The sequence below is a fragment of the Cajanus cajan genome, chromosome 2 (genome assembly GCF_000230855.2).
Source record: "Cajanus cajan strain Asha chromosome 2, NIPB_CcT2T_4, whole genome shotgun sequence".
Taxonomy (NCBI): Eukaryota; Viridiplantae; Streptophyta; class Magnoliopsida; order Fabales; family Fabaceae; genus Cajanus; species Cajanus cajan.
The window spans coordinates 62522085-62541313 of NC_138518.1; the positions used below are offsets into that span (position 1 = coordinate 62522085).

General features: G+C 32.5%; 2 protein-coding genes and 1 pseudogene across 2 annotated transcripts; 1 reads left to right on the forward strand and 2 right to left on the reverse strand.

Annotated features, from left to right (window-relative positions):
• Window positions 1–2209: 2209 nt before the first annotated feature.
• LOC109805109 (endonuclease 4) lies at window positions 2210–6352 on the reverse strand. Its single transcript, XM_020367085.3, has 9 exons — window positions 6024–6352; window positions 5581–5755; window positions 5345–5464; window positions 5204–5259; window positions 4809–4892; window positions 3937–4029; window positions 3757–3824; window positions 3265–3338; window positions 2210–2667 (listed from the first exon to the last, which is right to left on the reverse strand). Exons 1-9 carry the CDS (start codon window positions 6129–6131, stop codon window positions 2549–2551), a joined length of 897 nt encoding a protein of 298 aa, XP_020222674.1. The 5' UTR covers window positions 6132–6352; the 3' UTR covers window positions 2210–2548.
• Window positions 6353–12475: 6123 nt separating this feature from the next.
• LOC109805110 (vacuolar protein sorting-associated protein 28 homolog 2) lies at window positions 12476–14037 on the forward strand. The gene is made up of 2 exons (XM_020367086.3): window positions 12476–12635; window positions 13161–14037. Exon 2 carries the CDS (start codon window positions 13254–13256, stop codon window positions 13890–13892), a length of 639 nt encoding a protein of 212 aa, XP_020222675.1. The 5' UTR covers window positions 12476–12635; window positions 13161–13253; the 3' UTR covers window positions 13893–14037.
• A 3647-nt stretch (window positions 14038–17684) lies between these two features.
• LOC109804686 (syntaxin-124 pseudogene) lies at window positions 17685–18963 on the reverse strand (annotated as a pseudogene).
• Window positions 18964–19229: the final 266 nt, after the last annotated feature.

A 19229-nucleotide genomic window follows, 5' to 3' on the forward strand; every position in this document is an offset into this window, starting at 1 on the left:
GGGGATGCAAAGACAATTCTGCCCCTATGAAATGGGTTTCATGTTTTAGAAGGTGGAGGACAGATAGGAGTTTGAGTCATTCCATCTTTTACCATATTTGGAAACTTCCATTTCAATGAGACAACTTGTAACGTGCTCCATGACTCATTGACTCTAGTGGTCAAAGTCGAAGAAGATGCAGTATAAGAGCATCTCCGAGCAACCCCTTGTGTCATATCACTGTCACATCAGTTCTGATTAACTTTATGAGTTGTTTAAATTTTAACAGAGTTGTTTGTAAAAACAGCTTTGTTAAAATTTAAGTAACCCATAAAATAGGCCATAGCTGATTTAGCAATGATGTAACACAGGGAGTTGCTTATAACTAACCCGCAGATGTTCAAATATAACTTTGGTGGCGACGCAGTGTTGAACTTTGATTTGATCAACGGTTGAAAATCATACGTCAGTGCTTGCGTGTCAAATGAAATGCGTTCTGCCCTCAAATCTAAGTGCGTCTTCAAAGGACTTTTTCTACTTTTCAATGTAGAAAAGCCAAAGAGTGGTGAGTTGTTTTTCAGTTACTTAACAAACACATCCTAAATCTTCCTGAACCTCCTGTTATTGCGGAAACATTTTTTGTTTTCTTTTGCCAAAATATGTGCAGGCGCCTATTGGGCTTTCAGGCCCAAGGGAATGTGCAAGAGAATGAGAGATATAGACTTCGTGGAGATAAAATGGACTATTTTGTGACTGTTTTTGGTGTTGTTTTCTTCTGTCTGTAGTCTATAGTATAATTCATTGTAGAAAGACTTGTCAATAGCATATGTAATAAAGGTTAATACAAATCGAGTAAAAAAAATGTTTTTTTTTAAAAGTCAATGTAAATAATACATTCTATGTTGACAATTAAAGGCCGAGTGTTAGACTTTTATTTTTAAATGTAACTTTTTTTTGTTATATTTTTTATAGCACGTTATTATTATCATTACATTTGTCACTCACTTTCACCAAAAACATATGACATGATTAGTGGTCTTTAACTTTGGGCAGAGATACTTTGGTTCATCAAAAAAAAAATGTTACTAACTTTTATCATTTTAAAAATGAGAAGAAAAAAAATACATTGATAATGTAAAATTATTTTGTAGTATCATCCATTCACAAATCCTTAACTTTTTTCGTAATTTTTTTTTTTTGTGTATCTTTATCTTTATATTAATAAAACTTAAGAAATTTAGGTGAAAAACTCTTATATTACCGATCACATCCTCATTTGTTTTTAATTATTCCTCTAAAATTACTCCTCTTTTAAACAATTATTGTAGTTGATTGTTCGTTTAGTTGATGACATGGACTATACATTCACCGAAAAAAGATAGTATCATCACAAATGGGTAGCAATGAAATCGTTGAAGGGAATTGCTATTTGCACTTTGCCCCATCTCCTTATTAGACACTCCTTTATTTATTTTTTTATTATTAAATTAACCTTACTTGTTTGGAAAGTAAATTTGAGGATTTAATTATAGTAATTGCTACATGTCCAAGAACTTTGTTTCTGAAATTTATTTTTACTAATGGATTGAGGTTCCGAAATTTATGAAACTCAATACTCAGATTGAATCCATGTCAGGTGAACTTCGCACTCATCACATCTTTCTCATCCAATTCCACCAATTATTTCTTTCGGAAAGGATATTCCATTTATACAACGTCAAAACAAAATTATTTAAGCAAATCTATAATTTAAATAGAATAAATTATCAAAGTGAGAAGCAAATACTGGTTCGTATCGAGGAAAAAAGAAGCAAAGACAGAAATTAGAGAGAAGAGACATACAAGCAGTGAAAGGGTCGCCAATGTCGTGATGTTTATATATTTCAACTAAGTGTCATTTTCAATCACAGGAAAAGATAAAATAAAATAAAAAAATGAAAAATGTCAATTCAGTGAGTGTACTATGCATGTGTTTATATACTTTTACTAGGGAAAAAAAAGTGCAGCAAAAAACAACAACCTGAGGAGAATTGTTGATGACTTTGCAGACTAGCTTTTCATCATGTTCATATTGCATTTTTTTTTTCTGCTTATGGAGTAAAAGTATCAATGGTTCCATGTAGAGGCATTGACCTATGTTGATCCTTTTTTTGTAAACAATTGAATATACAATAAGATTGGTGAAACAAGATTTCCACCTCCAATAGATACAGAATGGTAGCTTCTACAATGATCCGAAATTAATTTCATTACTTAATATAAATAAATGGGTCTGACCCATGAACTATCCAATCCATGATCCCTAATCTTTTTGAGACCATTAATGACATCACCGGTAGGGACCCTGTGAGTGTATCAGTGACAGCGTAATGCTTTGGCAGTTTCACATGCCTAGTGCCTAGTGCCTAGTCCAAATCAAGTACGTTGTCCTTTACACAAGGCTTAATGAATAGGCACATACACAAGTCAAGAACAATAATTGTGCTACTTTATATTAGAAGAGTTAACAATTTGTACACGCCCAAGTGACAGCTATGTTTACCATGAATGATCCCCTGATGATGTGTGTTCAAGCTTGAGCGATTCTGGTTTTGGAAGTAAAAATACGGTTGAGGATGGCTGCAAGTCGCACACCACCTTGAGCCAGCCTTTTCTCCACAATAGGCAACCGAGAAAGGAAGTACTCGTCTACATTATTGAATATAATAACAAAGAATGAGGGATTATCCTTTAGATATTACGAAACCAAATAAAGAAGTGTACAGGGGTGGCAATCATCTAATGTTGAATAGTTTGGTGCATTGTATGGGTCATGCTCAGGTACAGAGAAAAATGTGATACACATTATGGAGTTTATTTTTATTATTATTCAGTAGAAGAAAAATAATGTAATGCATTGGGACCAACAATCCTCCTAAAGTAGAATAAGAACACAACAGACAAACAAAAAGAAATATATTTACTCAAAAGGGGAAAAAGTCCCTTCGGCCTCTTCATATCAAACAATGAAACTCAAAGCTAAGGGAAACAAAGAGGCTCAAAAAACAACACCACCCATAATAGAAGGGGAAGAGGAAGTGTGTGTTTGGTATCAATTTCGTAACACAATTTCTTCTTCTCTCTCCATGTCCAAATGTCTGATTTACGTGGAAGCTGATATTTATCGCTTCAAATTGGATATGAAAAATCACATCAAGACATAAATGCAAACACACCGGAAATCTTTAGCTGAAGATTATGGAGTTCCTCTAATATTTTATTTATAGATGAGAAAATAGGAAATACCTTCCAAAGTGCTTCCTGGTGTAGCATTCCTGTAGGCAAATTTGCATGCTAAGCTAATGCTTTCAGAAGCATACCTGAATTGTAAGTTGTAACCAATCAAATCATGATGTGCAATTTCTATATGTCACTTGTATGCAAAAAGTATTGTAGTTAATAGTAATATGATAATATCGCAAAACAAGGGGAGCCCCTGCCTATCTAAATATACAACAATAACAATGACAACCTTATCCCACTAGATGAGATAGGCTACAGGGACCAATTATTGTTGTGATTGTTTAAGATAAGTATTTCAACTTCAACAATTCACAAGGTTTTCAAGGTGCAGAATTATGACAATGAGGCACAAGAAATGAATATAAATCTGCCAATATACATAAAAATATTGACTACCAAGAAAAGAAAAGTGTAACCAGTTTAAGCAAACCACTCATACAAAACTAGAGAGTAAAATGATAAAATGGTGAGACAGGAAATGTATTATGCTTCTACCGATCTGGACAGGCTGTGTAGTTGTGTGCACAATGTTCCCAAGTTGATACATCATTTGACCAATTATCCTACAGAAAGTGAGTAAAAATAATAGTCAGCCTCTTGCGCCTATATGTATTTATATCACAAGACCAAGCAATTATCTATGCTAGGTATCTTCATCATTTAAATAAAACTCACTGTAATATTCCTTTGAATAGCTTGAATCATAATAGAAAGATCTGAATCATAAAATGTTTTTACAGCTGACTGAATAATCATGTCATCCCATACCTGTACCAAAACAAAATCACTGGATTTATTCAATTTAATGCATTATGATAGATTGCATGAATACGTAGAACATCTTAGTGACAATGTCATTACGAAGTAATTTCAAGAGTAGGTGCATCTTTTACCTACAGCATGAGAGAATACAAATAGGTTTCTTTAAATTTGGCATCAAATGCTAACTGTGGTATCGGAATTTTGAAAGGAGATGCAAGTGAGCTCAAGTTGATGAGGCCAAAAATCATAAACCTCAAAGTATAAGGAAGGACTTTCAATATAAGTGTGTCGTTGTATTGATTGGTATGAAAAAGATACAAATGAGTGATATATGTATAGAGCTTATTGAAGCAGCAACTACCAACTAACAAACCACCTAACCAATTAATAGTTCAACGCCTGGTAACATGTAGGAAATAAGAACCAGTGCAAACTGCATGCATAAATAGAATTAAAATTAAAATTCATTCCTTTTTTTAAAAAAAAAAAAGAAGTGATAGAGATACTAAATCTTCTCTTTGCCTATATAACCTGTTTTCCCACAACAATCAAGAAAGCAACAGCATGCGTAATCAATAATCATATAGAGCTCCAATACAGGAAAAAAAAAGCTTTTAGAAAAATATGATTCCTTGATAAAAGAATATGAAAAAAAAGAAAAATTTTAGTCAATCCCAAACAATGCAAACAATGGGAGAAAAAAAATGCCTAATACAATTAACAGCAGGCAATCAGCCTGCATCAAAGTCATCAACAATCATAGAATTTGATTCTAGAACACTTACATAATGAAGATTTGTTTTCCTTCTGTACCAACGAACTGCTATTGAGTTTCCACCTAGGTCTCCAGTGAAACCCACATGTAGGGGCTGCAACGGAAAAAATCGGAATAGAAAACAAATCCTTTAAAGCACAAGTTTGGAAAAGAAAGAAACACATTGAACTGTGTGATTGTTTTCACATAGCATGTAAGGAATAATATCATGACTCATTCCCACCTATGCCTGCTTTAAACTTTCAAGTTCTCATTTCTCAACTTACCTACCCATAGGTAAACTCAAACTATAGTTTTCCACTCATGCAGATCAAGGACAAAAGATTTAAAAATCATATTTACTTTTTGAAGCAATAATCACGTGTCTTTTTATAAGATTTTAAACAGGAATTACAGAGAACAAACCTGATGAACATCCCCAACAAAATGTGCCAAGAACATAAGTGCCTCAGTAAAATTATCTGTAATTGATAAAGGCAGAATCAGAACAGTAAATTAAAGGACCTATCCACTAGCAAGTTAAGAGTATACTCTTTGAATGCATACAGTTTAAGTTTAATTCAGATGAAGTGCCTGCTACATCAGCTGATTTAAGTTGCATTGTATAATTTTGTATTGCTCCGGTAACACACCTATCTTTACGTTTGTAAGAATCATGGCAGTCTCCTATAAGAATCAGGAGAAACACATCATAGTAACTTGAAAAACGCGTGACCATTGAGCAATCAAAATACACAACAATTTCATCCAGACCAATGAACCAAAGGGCCAAACCAACTCACTGCAGTATTCATAGTTACACTTGAAATCGGGAGTGTCAGCATAATGTAAAGCACTACTCCAACGATAATGGAAGCGAACCTGATCAGCCCAAGAGCAAACTGCAGCAAGATCACCTTCAGCAGAATCTGGAAGCAGTTGTTTGACAGCAAATAAAGCATCTTCACTAAGATAACCCTAGAATTTGAAACATCCAAGAAAATTTTATCAGCACTGCAGTCTCAGGATAAACATATAGAAAAACCCCAAAACAGGTTATACTACCTAAAATTCTATCTGGCCCTTCATTTAAGCATCAATACTCATAGTTTATAGATCATGGCATGTTGTACACTTAACTGTCCCATCTATTAATATTTAGACCAAATTATGAATAATTGAGATATTGATAATGAATATAGAAAGAGATGCAAAGGGAACGAGTAGTGTGGTATGGTTACCTTACCTGTGATATCTTACAGATGGCATAATGACCCTCCTTTCCCCAACCCAGAACAGTTGGCAGTGGAATCAGCAACAAAAGAAACAACACTATCACTCTCCGATTATACATGTTGTACAAATGATTTTTCTCCTAATTTGCTAAGCCTAAGATTCCTAAATACCCAAAACCCAAGTAACAAGTAACTTCCTAAAGTGTCATTTATCAAAAGACAAGGTGTCATGGGAGTCACCACGATTCAAATTACTCTACCATAACCGGAAAGAATGAAACGCTCATTGGGTTTAACCTGTAAGATCAAGACCAGTGTCAAATTCTTTTACATGATAAAACATGTTTCGCCCAGTTAAATTTTTTTTTTATTCTTTTCTTTTGCTTAATTATATTTTGAGCTCAATGACCATACACTTAAATATTAATAAAAAAAAATCTGGATAAGTATGATTTAAAGGTGGTAATCCTTAAAAAAAAAAAAAAAAAAAAAAAACTACTGTTCCAGTACTCCGTTAAAAAGAAAAAAGTTTAAAATAAGTATCATCTCTCATGTTTTGTAAAATTAGTATTTTTTATTTATTTATTATCTTTTATCAATTTATGAAAAAAAACCTATGATAACATTTATTATGAAAAAAAATATATCAATTAAGATATATTTGTGAATCTATTGTTAGATTTGGATGCCACCCATATTTGTCAATCACAAAGAAATTAATCTAGTGTTTTAAAAAATGATCTGGTCATTAAATCGGTAAGGTACTGGGTCAATGAGTCAGAGATTAGACCGGTGGGTCACCTATTAAACCGCATGACCCGGTTTCCATTAAAAAAAATTTAAAAATATTTATGTTATACATATTTCATACTTATAAATTTCAAAAAAAAAAAATTACATCATATCTTAAAGAAACTCAAAAAAAATTATAAACACATTTTAACATAATTTTATAATGTCATTCATGAATTTTAAGCAAATAAAACAAGTTCTAATATGAGTTTCAAAAAAGTAAAACACACAGAAGTTTCAAGCTGACTTGTAAGTTCAAACATATAACAAGTCAAAACTACAAATAACATTTAAACATAATTGAACTACAAGATTTAAACAAATCTATATAAAGTATTTATGTCCAAGGAGTAAAAGTTATGGCCGCCACTCCTTCATCAAAAACCTCAAATCCTTCTCCAATAACTTCATCAATATTGTTTTCATTTAAATTCATGTTTTTCATAGTATCATCTTGTGCTTGTGCATTATCATCATCATCCTCATCCAAATTTAATTGATCTATGACAATAATTTAGAAATAAGTTAGTAATTACAAATACAAATTTAGTGATAACAAATACAAAATAATGAAATAACAATATAAAAAAAATACCAATATCACTTGAAATTGGTTGGATGGTCATATTTGCAAGGTCATTACGTAATGCATCCACCTCTTCATTGGTTAAAAATGGTGGAGAATCCTCCATTACCCAATTAGAATGGTCATCAAGCGTTTTAAGATTAATAAGATCATAACTTTGATGTCTCTTTTTCCTAAGCACATGTAAATATGTAATGTATTTAAATCTAAGCACATGTATTTAGAAATAAAAGTATACAAAAATAAATAAATAAAAACATAATAATACCTATGTTGTAACCTCAAGTTGTAACAAACAAAAACTAGATCATTAAGCTTTTAATGCTTCAACCTATTTTTTTTCTTTGAATGAATATGCTCAAATACACTCTAATTACGTTCACAACCCGAAGCACTACAAGTTTGACTTAAAACACGGATAGCTAACTTTTGTAGATTTAGCACACCACAACCATAAGATTACCACCATTGATCTAGAATATTGCATGAAATAAATTAGTATATGTATTAAACTTAAATAAACATTAAGGATCACAAAGTCACAAGTTATGAAAGTTACCTGGCATAACTGTATTTCTTTCATACAAAGCAGATTGCCTTCCAAAATCCAACTCAGCATCTTTATATATTCTCATCTCAGTAGTCAATTTGTTTCGTAGCTCAGGATCTCCGTGGGAATACTTTTCAATCACATCTAAAAGGCCAGATGTTGTGGACAAATGTTATTCGAATTCTTCATCATTAAATCTACAAGCCGGATTCAACCAATAACTAGCAGCATGAAGATTTCTACGAAGTTGTGAATCCCAGCATTGAAGTTTTTATTCTAATCTTAAATTTTTTAAAATAAAAAATGACGTCGTTTAAACTTTTTTTTTATATATAAAAGTGATGACCCGATTTGGGTCATGAAACTCGCGAGTCAATGGTTCAACCGAGATTTTAACCGGGTCACATCGAGTTATACCGAGTCAGTTGCACATCCGGTTTGATCAATGGTTCGGATTGGTCAAACCACCGGTTTTCAGTTCGACCGATTTTCGGTTTGACCAGTTCAAACCGAGTTTTAAAACACTAGATTAACCTAATAAGAAATTTTTTATGGATATTCCTGACAAATGTTTGAATCTAATTTTTTTTGACAAAATTTTAGTAATGAATAATGTTGTGTCAAAAAATTTCATAGTTTTCGAATGAAATATTTGTTGACATTCATAAAAAATGTTTAATATTTTATGAGTAATAATAAGATGATTAAAATTAATAAACATACATGAATCAATTATTTAAGATTTCTAACAAATTAAATGAAACATATTAATAAAAAAAATTTAAATATCTACCAATTTTGATAAATATGTATAATTGATTATTATAATAATTATAAGCATGTTCTTTTAAATTTATATTGAGGAAGTTTCTTTTATATATATAATATTGTTGATCAGGTTGTAATAATGTATAATGATTAAATTAATAAATTTATAAAATACAAAAAATTAAAAAAGAAAATTATCAACGAATTTATGTGTCATAAACTCATAAAGAAATTCAAATTATATCAATGAAATTTTCATTGATAATTTTCTTATTACTTACCGATGAGTTTATTACAATAATTTATTTTGTCATTATCGATAAATGTATTACTGACAAATATCTCTATTGAAAACATGGTGCATTTTATTGATAGAGTATTTGTTGTTAATAAGCAACCATTACTTTTTGACATAAATTTAATTAGTAATTTTTTATAAATATATCTATCAAAAATTATGGATAGATATTTTTCACAAAAATATATAAAAAAAAATTGACAATTTTTGTTTAAATGTCCATTTTTTTTATTTACAGAATTGCGTCTGTCACATATCCGTTAAAAATTCATTATTTTTAACGAATATTTCTTGTTATCAAGATTACAACAGTTGATAATTAATATATTTACTTGTGAAGTTCTAGGCAACTCATGAAACAACATCTGAGCGTTTTCTGTTACCAATACATAAACTACAACTACTAGGACATTGCACTCCCTTAGATTGCGTTTTGTCAAAAATTATAGATAGGATATTTTTTCACAAAAATAGTTGTAAAAAATTTTTGATAATTTTTTTTTCTAATGTCCATGTTTTTGGCAGAATTGCATTTATTATTTATCGTAAAAAAATCCTCTATTTACAATGAATATTCTTTTTTATTAATGAGTTTCAACCTTCATTAATTAGCATTTTTCTTGTATTGTGTACCCGGTACATGTGAACTTTTAAGCAACTCACTAAACAACCTGAGCGTTCTCTATGTTACCAACACATAAACTACAACTAATAGGGCATTGCACTCCCTTAGATTGCAAACTATGATGGGTTGGAAAGTAATCCCACATAAGTTGCCACAGAAACACGTGAACCTTGTTAGGCACTTGAAGCTTCCATAAAACCTTCCAATTACTTGGCACCTTAACTTGTGAGAGATTAACAATACATTCCATGACATAAAAAATATGCTGACTTGACAAAGTAGCTCCAATCTTTGCTTAAGGACCACATTACAGGATCATTTTCAGCATCTTGACAAAGAGGAATTTTAAGAATCTCTTCACAATCCCTGTTCTACAATATACTATGTATAAGGTTATCGTTCCAACTGATATGTTCACCTTGAATCAGATATGCTACACACATTTCTTCCATATCGACTGGTGGTAAATTGTGAACAAAATAGTTGCCCAACATTCTTAATCACGAATATTCCTCCAAATGTTTATACTTCGACCCCAACCAACATGCTACCTCAAACCTTCTCTAACCAATACCTGGGTTGCATGAATACTACGTCAAATGAAGCTTGGATTAATATGGCCTAATTTGGCCTCCAAGAAGACCCCCTCTTGGGTAATATTTGACTTTGAAGACTCTGGATACTAGAGCATCTGGTCCAAAGCTAGCTTCCACGCTTGCTTCCATAGCATGTGGCTAAATTGAAGCCATAAAGATGGTGGAAACCTATACCACCATTTTCCTCACAAACTATCGATTGATCCTAGCTCAACCAATTTATATCTCTCTCCGTTCTTGTGTAGCTGCCCCACCAAAATGAATTAATTAATCATCTTTTGAATCTATTCACTTAGAGAAGTGGGTAACAGAAAAATACTCATGCAATAAGTTGATATTATTTTAGTCATAGCCTTAACATGAACTTCTCTTCCTCCCCTTAAAAGATGCTTACTCAATTAATTGTTAATATTCTGCAAAATCTTATCTTTTAAATAGTTAAACACAAGTTTCTTCTTTCTTCTAATCATAGGCCTAAATATCTTCCAATACCCAACAACTAAAAAATTCTATATATAAAAAAAAATTACTCTATGTTTCACCTCATTATTGATATCACCACTTTTATTCACTCATGTTCACTATTTGTTATTATGATTCAAATAACTCATTATCACAATATTTCATAAAACAATTCCTGCTAAACTTTTGTTTGAAATAAGTATACAAACAAAAACTGTATATCATGCCTTTCATAAATTTTTAATAACAAAGCTAAAGAAAGTCGTGAAAGATATGAAATACCAAGAGGCATTTACGTATCCATTGTTCTTGACTTCTTTGAATGTTTTAATTCCACTCTAAACAATGTTTATTTGTTATTGGATTACATTTTCATGATTTGTAATTTTACAAAAATTAAATTATCAAAGTCATATGTAAAATGTGAGGCTAAAACTCCAATCTCTCACTTTTCTTATAGCAACTTCTCAAGTCCGTCCATTTTAGAAGAAGACAGACCGGAGAAATTAAAAAAGGCATTTTTTTTATATGTAAAATAATTACATTTTTTTTATATTTGTGCTAAATCAATAATAATAAAAAGTATATAAAGATGATGATAGTCCTTGGATAATAACTAAGAAAGAAAAATTGCAGCCGAGATTAAAAGCAATTAAAGCACCACCCGGGAGATTATGAATGTGTTTAGAGACAAAATTTTATGTATTACAAACAAAACGTGTAACAAGAAAATATTTGTCATTCTTTAACTTCTATTAAAATCTAGCTAGCTTTAAAGTATGAAGTGAGTTTGGTGTCTTAATTACGAGCTACAAATCCAAATAGATGAAGTTGACAGTGTCTTGTCACTAAGCAATAATGCACAATAATATTAATCTTAATTGTGAAATCATCAAATTGTTGGAGGGACTTCTACGATTGAATAGTTGATTTTTTTTGTTAAGGAGATCCCAATTTAGTATTCATGCTAGTGTAGCTGTGTAGGGTATGAGGTATCTAAAATGTAAACATGCAATACAAAATGTATGAGTTCTATTTTTAAATTAGTTTTAGTTATATTTTCAGTAACTATAATTTTATAAATTTTATTTTTTTAATCCTTATAATTAAAAATATTCTATTTTAATTTTTTTATATACCGCTTTTATTTTATTTTAGTTTGTATAGTTTCATAAGCATAAGCATTATTTTTTAGTCTTTATAATAGTAGATAACATCAATTAAAAAAATTTATGAAATTATAAGAATAAAAAAAATAATTAAATTATGTAATGATTTTTAGAGTTTAACAGTTATATACATTAAGAACATACAATTGTTTTATACTATCAACCAATTATAAATAATTATACATATGATTTTTAAGTAGTTCTTTTAATTTATTTTATTAAATTTATTATATATGATAACTTTTGCAATAAAAAAAATCGATGATTTGTGATTAAATGAGTATCTAGATTAGTAATATTGATGTATAGAGTATTTTTTTTGATGACATTAGTAATTTTATTTATATGTATAGAAAATAATTGAGAATAGTTAGGTGAGGTTAGGTTGAAACATAATGAAATTGAAAAGAGAAAAATGGTGATTTCATGGGGATATTAGATAACGTGTAGGAAATAGTCAAATATTAGTATTTTTTATTTTATTTTATTTTAAGGAGATGGAGTCAGATATTGTATTAATCAGAAAAAGAGGAGAGGCAGCATTGAGATTTGAGCGTTGCTTTGCTTATTACTTGTTTGGTTTTCAACTGCTACACGTCGATGCCGTAAGCAGTGCAGCAATAATAATATGTGGGAGCCCACACGCAACCCCTCCCCTCTCTCTCTTTCCCGTGCACCGTACCGCACCCGATTCATCTCATGCAATCCATTCCCTTCTTAACACAAACCATAACCAATGCACCTCACTCTCACCATTCGATAACGTCTTTGGTTCTTGTAAGCCTCTCTCTCTCTCTCCTCTAATTTTTTTTTTCTTTTCTTTTTCATGTTGATGCTTTTTCTCTTGATTCTTGCTTCTCACCTTACGATTTTGTGGGAATTCGGGGTTTTCATGATTTGGGGCTGAATTTTCACATAGGTTTTTTTTTTTTATGCCTGTCTGCTGATTCGTTTGTTTTCGTCAATGTTTATGCTTCCTTGGTGTCTCATGTTGTTTGGTTGCTGAGAAATTTGAAGGAAATTTCAGAACTTTCGATGGTTTTGTTACTACTATTATTATTATAACCGCGTTTGTTCTCGATTTCCAATTTGAAGGGAAAAAGCTTTCTGAAACCCAGACTGCATACCCCGTGTTTAGCTTGCTATCTTGAATTAGTTATTGTTATATGAGAGAATTTTATTTAGCTTGCATTTTGATGTTGGTGTGATGAAATAGTGATTTTAGTTGTTAGATCCCCTTTGATGTTATGATCTTGGCAGAAGTTAACATGCCATGTTTTGGGTCTTGTGTTTTTTCTTCAGTGAAGGACCCTTCTCTTTGCGCGTGTCCCGTTCTCTTCTCCATCCCAAGAACCACTGTGTAATCTGATCTGAATATAGTGTATTCATATACTCATGACTACCATGGAGGTTAAGCTCTGGAATGACAAGCGCGAGAGGGAAATGTATGACAACTTTGCCGAGCTTTATGCCATTATCAAGGCCACTGAGAGGCTTGAGAAAGCCTATGTTAGAGATATAATCTCACCACAGGAATATGAGTTAGAGTGCCAGAAGCTCATAGCTCATTTCAAAACCTTAGCTTCCACGCTTAAAGACACCGTGCCTAGCATTGAGCGATTTGCAGATACTTACAAGATGGAGTGCCCAGCAGCAATTAACCGCCTTGTGGTGTCTGGTGTGCCTGCTACCGTGGAGCATCGCGCCACTGCCGCCGCCTCTACATCCACCTCTGCTGCTATTGTGGCCGAGTGTGTGCAGAATTTTATCACATCTATGGATTCCTTGAAACTTAACATGGTGGCTGTGGATCAGGTGCATCCGTTGCTCTCAGACCTTTATGCTTCACTCAATAAGTTGACAATCCTGCCACCTGATTTTGAGGGGAAAACCAAAATGAAGGAATGGATTGCAAGGTTATCCAAGATGGGTGCAGCTGATGAGTTAACTGAACAACAGGCGCGGCAGCTTCACTTTGATCTTGAGTCTTCTTACAATTCCTTTATGGCAGCTCTGCCCAATGCTGGCACATGATTGAGTGGCCAGCGCTTGTAAATTAAATCAGACTTTCCTCTCTCTCTCTCTCTCTCTCTTTTTTTTTTTTTTTTTTTTTTTTTCTGTTTTCTTTTCTTTGGTTATTAATCTTGTTGATTGGAAAGGAATTTTCTATTTGGTCACAGTTCATACATTCTTATTGCTGGATCCTGGTTATTTTACAAATGATGGTTTGAGTAAGGATGAAATCTTACAGAAACACGAGTTTACAGCTGGTTGTCCTTGTCTTTTTTTGTATTAATAAATGTGTTTCAACACTATTCGGAATCTATAAGTCTATAACTCAGAGAGGTAGATCCTTCATATAATTGACATAATTAATAGCTTTTGGTGTGCAGGACCTATGCATATCAGACATATCACGAGCTTCTGGTGTGCAGGACCTGTGTATATCAGATATCACCAGAGCTTCTAGTGTGCAGGACCTATGCATATCATATATCACCATAGCCTCCAACGTGTAGTTATGCAATTATTGATATGATCTTTACACGAAAGTAGACTTCAAAGTGCACAAAATTACTGAAAACCATCGGCATCATGGTCTAAATTTATTTTAGCCGTAAAAACATATTTCTATTACCTTGCAACTTGCATATAAACCAGGCATTCAATGTCTGAATGATCTCTGAAGTGGAATGTTTGATTGGAATTGGAAAAAATATGTTTTTTTACTAGTCTTCTATGTCTTTGTTTTGATCATCTTATCAGCATCCTAAATACTTCCCTTCTGATTTCTTTTTCTCGGTGATTTTAATTGCTAATAGACGTACAGATTATATTAGTAAACATGCTTCCGTGAAAATACACTATAGCTGATACACCGATACAAATGATGCTCTAGTGGAAGATAGGGTGTATAAGAAATGGTACACTGCCATAAATCGCGGCTATTACCCCCAGTCATGGGACCTGATAAATTGATGAAATGTAAAGTGGTGTGTTTCATATCAAGTACTGAACTTCTGGATCGTGTGTACGTGATATAATAATAAAAGGAAAGCGACAGTTACCTAGAATTTGTTTGGTAAATTGCAAGTCAAAAAGAGTTGGTATACCTGTTGATTCATGGTTAGTTATAGTTTACCCCTGAAGTTTAACTCCATTATTTTGTTTGCCTTGTGTGTAAAAATTGACACTAGTTTAATCCCTTATAACATACAATCGTATTTTCATCCATTTTTTTTTAACAGAAGACAAAAATTAAACTATAATTACAGGAAAAGATATTCTCTCTATGATGACCAAAACCTTTTTGAGGTGTTAGTGACGAGCAGTTTTGTTCCGTCTTTTTCTTAGCTAAAAGTATTGGTATCTAAATGCATAGAATGGTTGCGTATATATATCATTTTAAGGACACTAATGTTAAGGCCAGAAGCTGATTACCATTTTACAAGAACATTAATTATGAGCTATGCTTGCCAATTAAGATAATCAAATCAAGGGTATGGTCATGATGTGTGATAATAGAAAGCACATTTTAGTTAAAATGAGGCTTTCTGGGACATAGAAAATGGCTGCAACATATAGAAATGCAGTCATTCAATATGCCATTTAAACAGGCGTTGATCGAACCTTTAATTTGCTGCCTAACATAGAAGCTTGAATGCGTCGTGCAAAATTACGAAAATTATTATCATCTTTTTTCATCTCACTTCTACTTCATTTTCTTCCTGACTCACTTCTTTTTCTATCATATCACCCATAATTTATCACTTTTATTATTTTTTAATATATTTTTCCCCTTTTGTCTTTATTGGAAAAAAAAAACTTTGTTGAGAAAATCACAAACCCATTTTAATTTTTATATCTCGAAAAGAATTAGCCTTCAATTTAGTCGGCGTATATCTTTGGTGAAAAAAAATATACAATACACATCCGAATTAGGCTGAATACATACAGATGGACTGAATTTCCATTTTACTCTTTCAAATTGTAACTTTGTAAGCATTAATTACTTTAGCCTACACAAAATTCTAATATATGATTTTATTATATTATTATAATAAATTTGATATAATAATAAAAAAAAATTATTTTTTATTTTATTTTAAAAAAATTGTTTGGTAAGTTAAATAAACTTTTTAAATGACCTAAACTCTTATCTTTTTAACTATACAAGTTTTAATGAAAGTTTTCATCTTGCTAATTTTCTTAAAAAAAAGTTTTCCTTATGTGATTTACTCGCCACTTATGAAAGTGTTATTCGGTGTTTCAACTCTCCAACAACATAGACTTTAAAGGTGATTATTAAACATCTCAATATAACAATATCATTAGAAAATATTTGTTAGATATTGTTTTATTATATTCTAAACTAAAAACTTATACATAAAATTATAGACTTTTGCCTTTGGGTCATAATATTATGTACAATGACTCGTAAAGAGACATTCATTTACTACAACAAATTGTGTGTTTAACAATATTAGAAAAATATTGCTAATATATTTTTGTAATGTTTTTATCAAATATAAGATAAAGTTTATGTCATTAAAGACTTTTAACAATATTTTTACATATTAAAATGACAATATTTTTAAAATGGTATTAGATTGGTGCTTTTGTAATATTTTAATAATGTTGCTAAATTTTTGTAAATTTTATAAAACAATAACTAATTTTAATATAAATAGTGTTATTACTTATATTTTACACTTCTTGTCTATAAGTTTTTAGGTTGAAGACATTCTAAGTTAGTCATCACTAAATCTAGATCAAATTTTAAAGTTTATTTATTTTTGTAAGTTTTGTTCAACAACAATCAATAATGCAATAGTGCAATGCATAATAGAAAAACATGAAACTAGAAAGAAGAACACAAAAAATTATAGCGGTTCGAATTGAATCTTACATCCACTCTTCAATAAGATACTTTTAGGCCTTATTATTGAAAAAGATTACAAGAACTTTACAAGAGTTGTTATCTCACACTTTATATCTCTTCTTCCTCAACGAAGGTACCGCATCACTATATTTGTGTATCATCACTTTATGAACACCTAGCTAAGACTTTATATAAGAGGAGATAACAAGCCTATATTAGTTATTAACATAAATAACTACCTTAACAAACAAGACTTCTCCAACTATCACTTAACTAAAACAACAATAACATCTAATAACAACAAATAAGCTAATGAGGATTTACTCAATTCTACAAATCTCCACCTTGGGTCTTCATGAACAGCTTCAGCTCTAATAGATGTCCAAGTTTTTGACTTGAAACTTTACTTCCCAAGTATTCGAATGCTTACTGAGTCTAGACAGAGTTCAAACTTAGAAGTTGGAATGACCTTGGTTAACATATTTGTATGATTATCTTTGGTGCTAATTTTATTGACATAAATCACACCTTTTGTATGATGTCTCAGATGAAATAAAATCTTAAATCTATACGTTTGAGATTTATTTTATTAAAATGAAGATTTCTTAAAAAAAAAATCAAACAAGAACTTATTTTTGAACGGAATCAGACAATTTGATGGTTTTGTCGATTTGGAGTCCTAATGAATTGTGTTTGACAATATCAAAATAGTTCTCTATATCCCTCAAAACATGTTGAAAACGGGTCCAAAATGGAAATACTAAAATACGTTGGACAACTGACAAAGCAGATCTAGACCCCAAACAAAAAATATCAAATAAAAATAGATTTTTTTTTTACCATTTTAATAATGAAGGCATAAAAGCATACATATTTTTAAATAAAAAAAAATGAATTTTAATTAGTTATTGATTTCCCTATCTTAAAAGAAAGGCCAGTCCGAGTGATTCCAAAACTGCGCGAAGGTGCTATTATATATTATATTATTACATATTTACATATATAAGGTTGTCGTGTTTCTAATCTATGGGAATCCAGAAACATAAGCATGCAATGGTGTTCATTTTCACCTCATCAACAAATGAGGCAAGAGCGAGCTCAAGAGAGGGAACAAGAGCACAACAAGGAGCACAATGCCGAGAATAACAGCATAGCAAGTCCACTTCCTGGACCCCTTCTGATACTCCCTCGCATCCTGGAGCTGCTCCGTGCCACGTCGGACAAAGGAGCTGGCATGCGCCACGTGGCTCTCGATGTTGTTCAACTGCTGCCCCTGCGACTCCACCAGCGCCGCCATGTCCAAGAACACCTGGTGCAGCTCAATCAAGTTCTTCTCAATCTCCTTCACGGCGTCGTGCCGCTCCTGAATCTCCGAAATGGTGTCCATAATCTGCCCTCGACCCTGCTCCTGAATCGCCCTCTGCAGGAAGCTCTCGCTCTCGCCACTCGAAATGAGGTTCTCGATGGTGTCCTCGTCGGGCTTCTCCCCCGTGACGGTGAAGTAGCGGCGCTCCACCGTCTCCTTGTACTCCATCTGCATCCGCGCCCGCAGCCCCTGGAAGTCGTCCATCATGTCCTTCAGCTTCTTCCCCATCCCCGACACCACCGAGGTCCGCGTCCGGTCCGCTGAGGAACCGGCTCCGCAACCGGGGAGGCTCCGGTTGGCCGCGTTGGACCGCTCCAGCGCCTCTAGCTTGCCTTTGATGAGCTTGACACGCTTCAGAACCTGCTCGACGTCCTTGTCCATTCTGGCTCGAAGGTCCTTCATGGTTTTGGCGTTGTGCACGATCTTGCTCTCTTCGTTTGCTTCTTGAAGCTTTCTGTAGAGCTTCTCCACGCTCCGCATGTCCTCCTTAACATCCTCGACGTCCTCGAAGAATTTGTCTAGGTTCACGCTTTCCTTCCCGGCCTCCACGTCATCCAGGTATGCTTGTTCCTTCAGGTCGCTGTATTTCTTGAACGAGTTTGAGAATAAGTCGTTCATTTTTCCTTTTTTTTTTTTTTTTTTTTTTTTTTGCTTAATTATTACTTTTTTTTTGTTTGATTGTTTTTGTTGCCTTCATCCTCCCAAGCTTGCTAGAAGGTGACAAAAACGAGGGATTGTCACCGATCGAGGAAAGGTTTTTCTTCTTCTGATGGTGCTACTCTGGGTGGACATAATAGAGGCCTTTGTTGACTATGTAACAAGGACCAGTCGAATTCACTTGAGGATAATCCAATGTTGTCTTTTTTAAGTCTTGCTTTTATGACTTGGTCATATTCTTTTATGTCCTTTCAAATTAAAACAAAATGACCTTAAATTATACTTTATTTAATTAGATGTCCCATTTTCATACTATCTCGTTTAACAAGGAGTTTTGGCTATGATTGATTCATGGATAGCTTTCCAATTTCCATAGCTGAGTCATTCTATTTTTAAAGCCAAAAAATAACGGTGACAACATTCAATTTTTACTTATAATATTGGATAACTAACATAATATAATTAA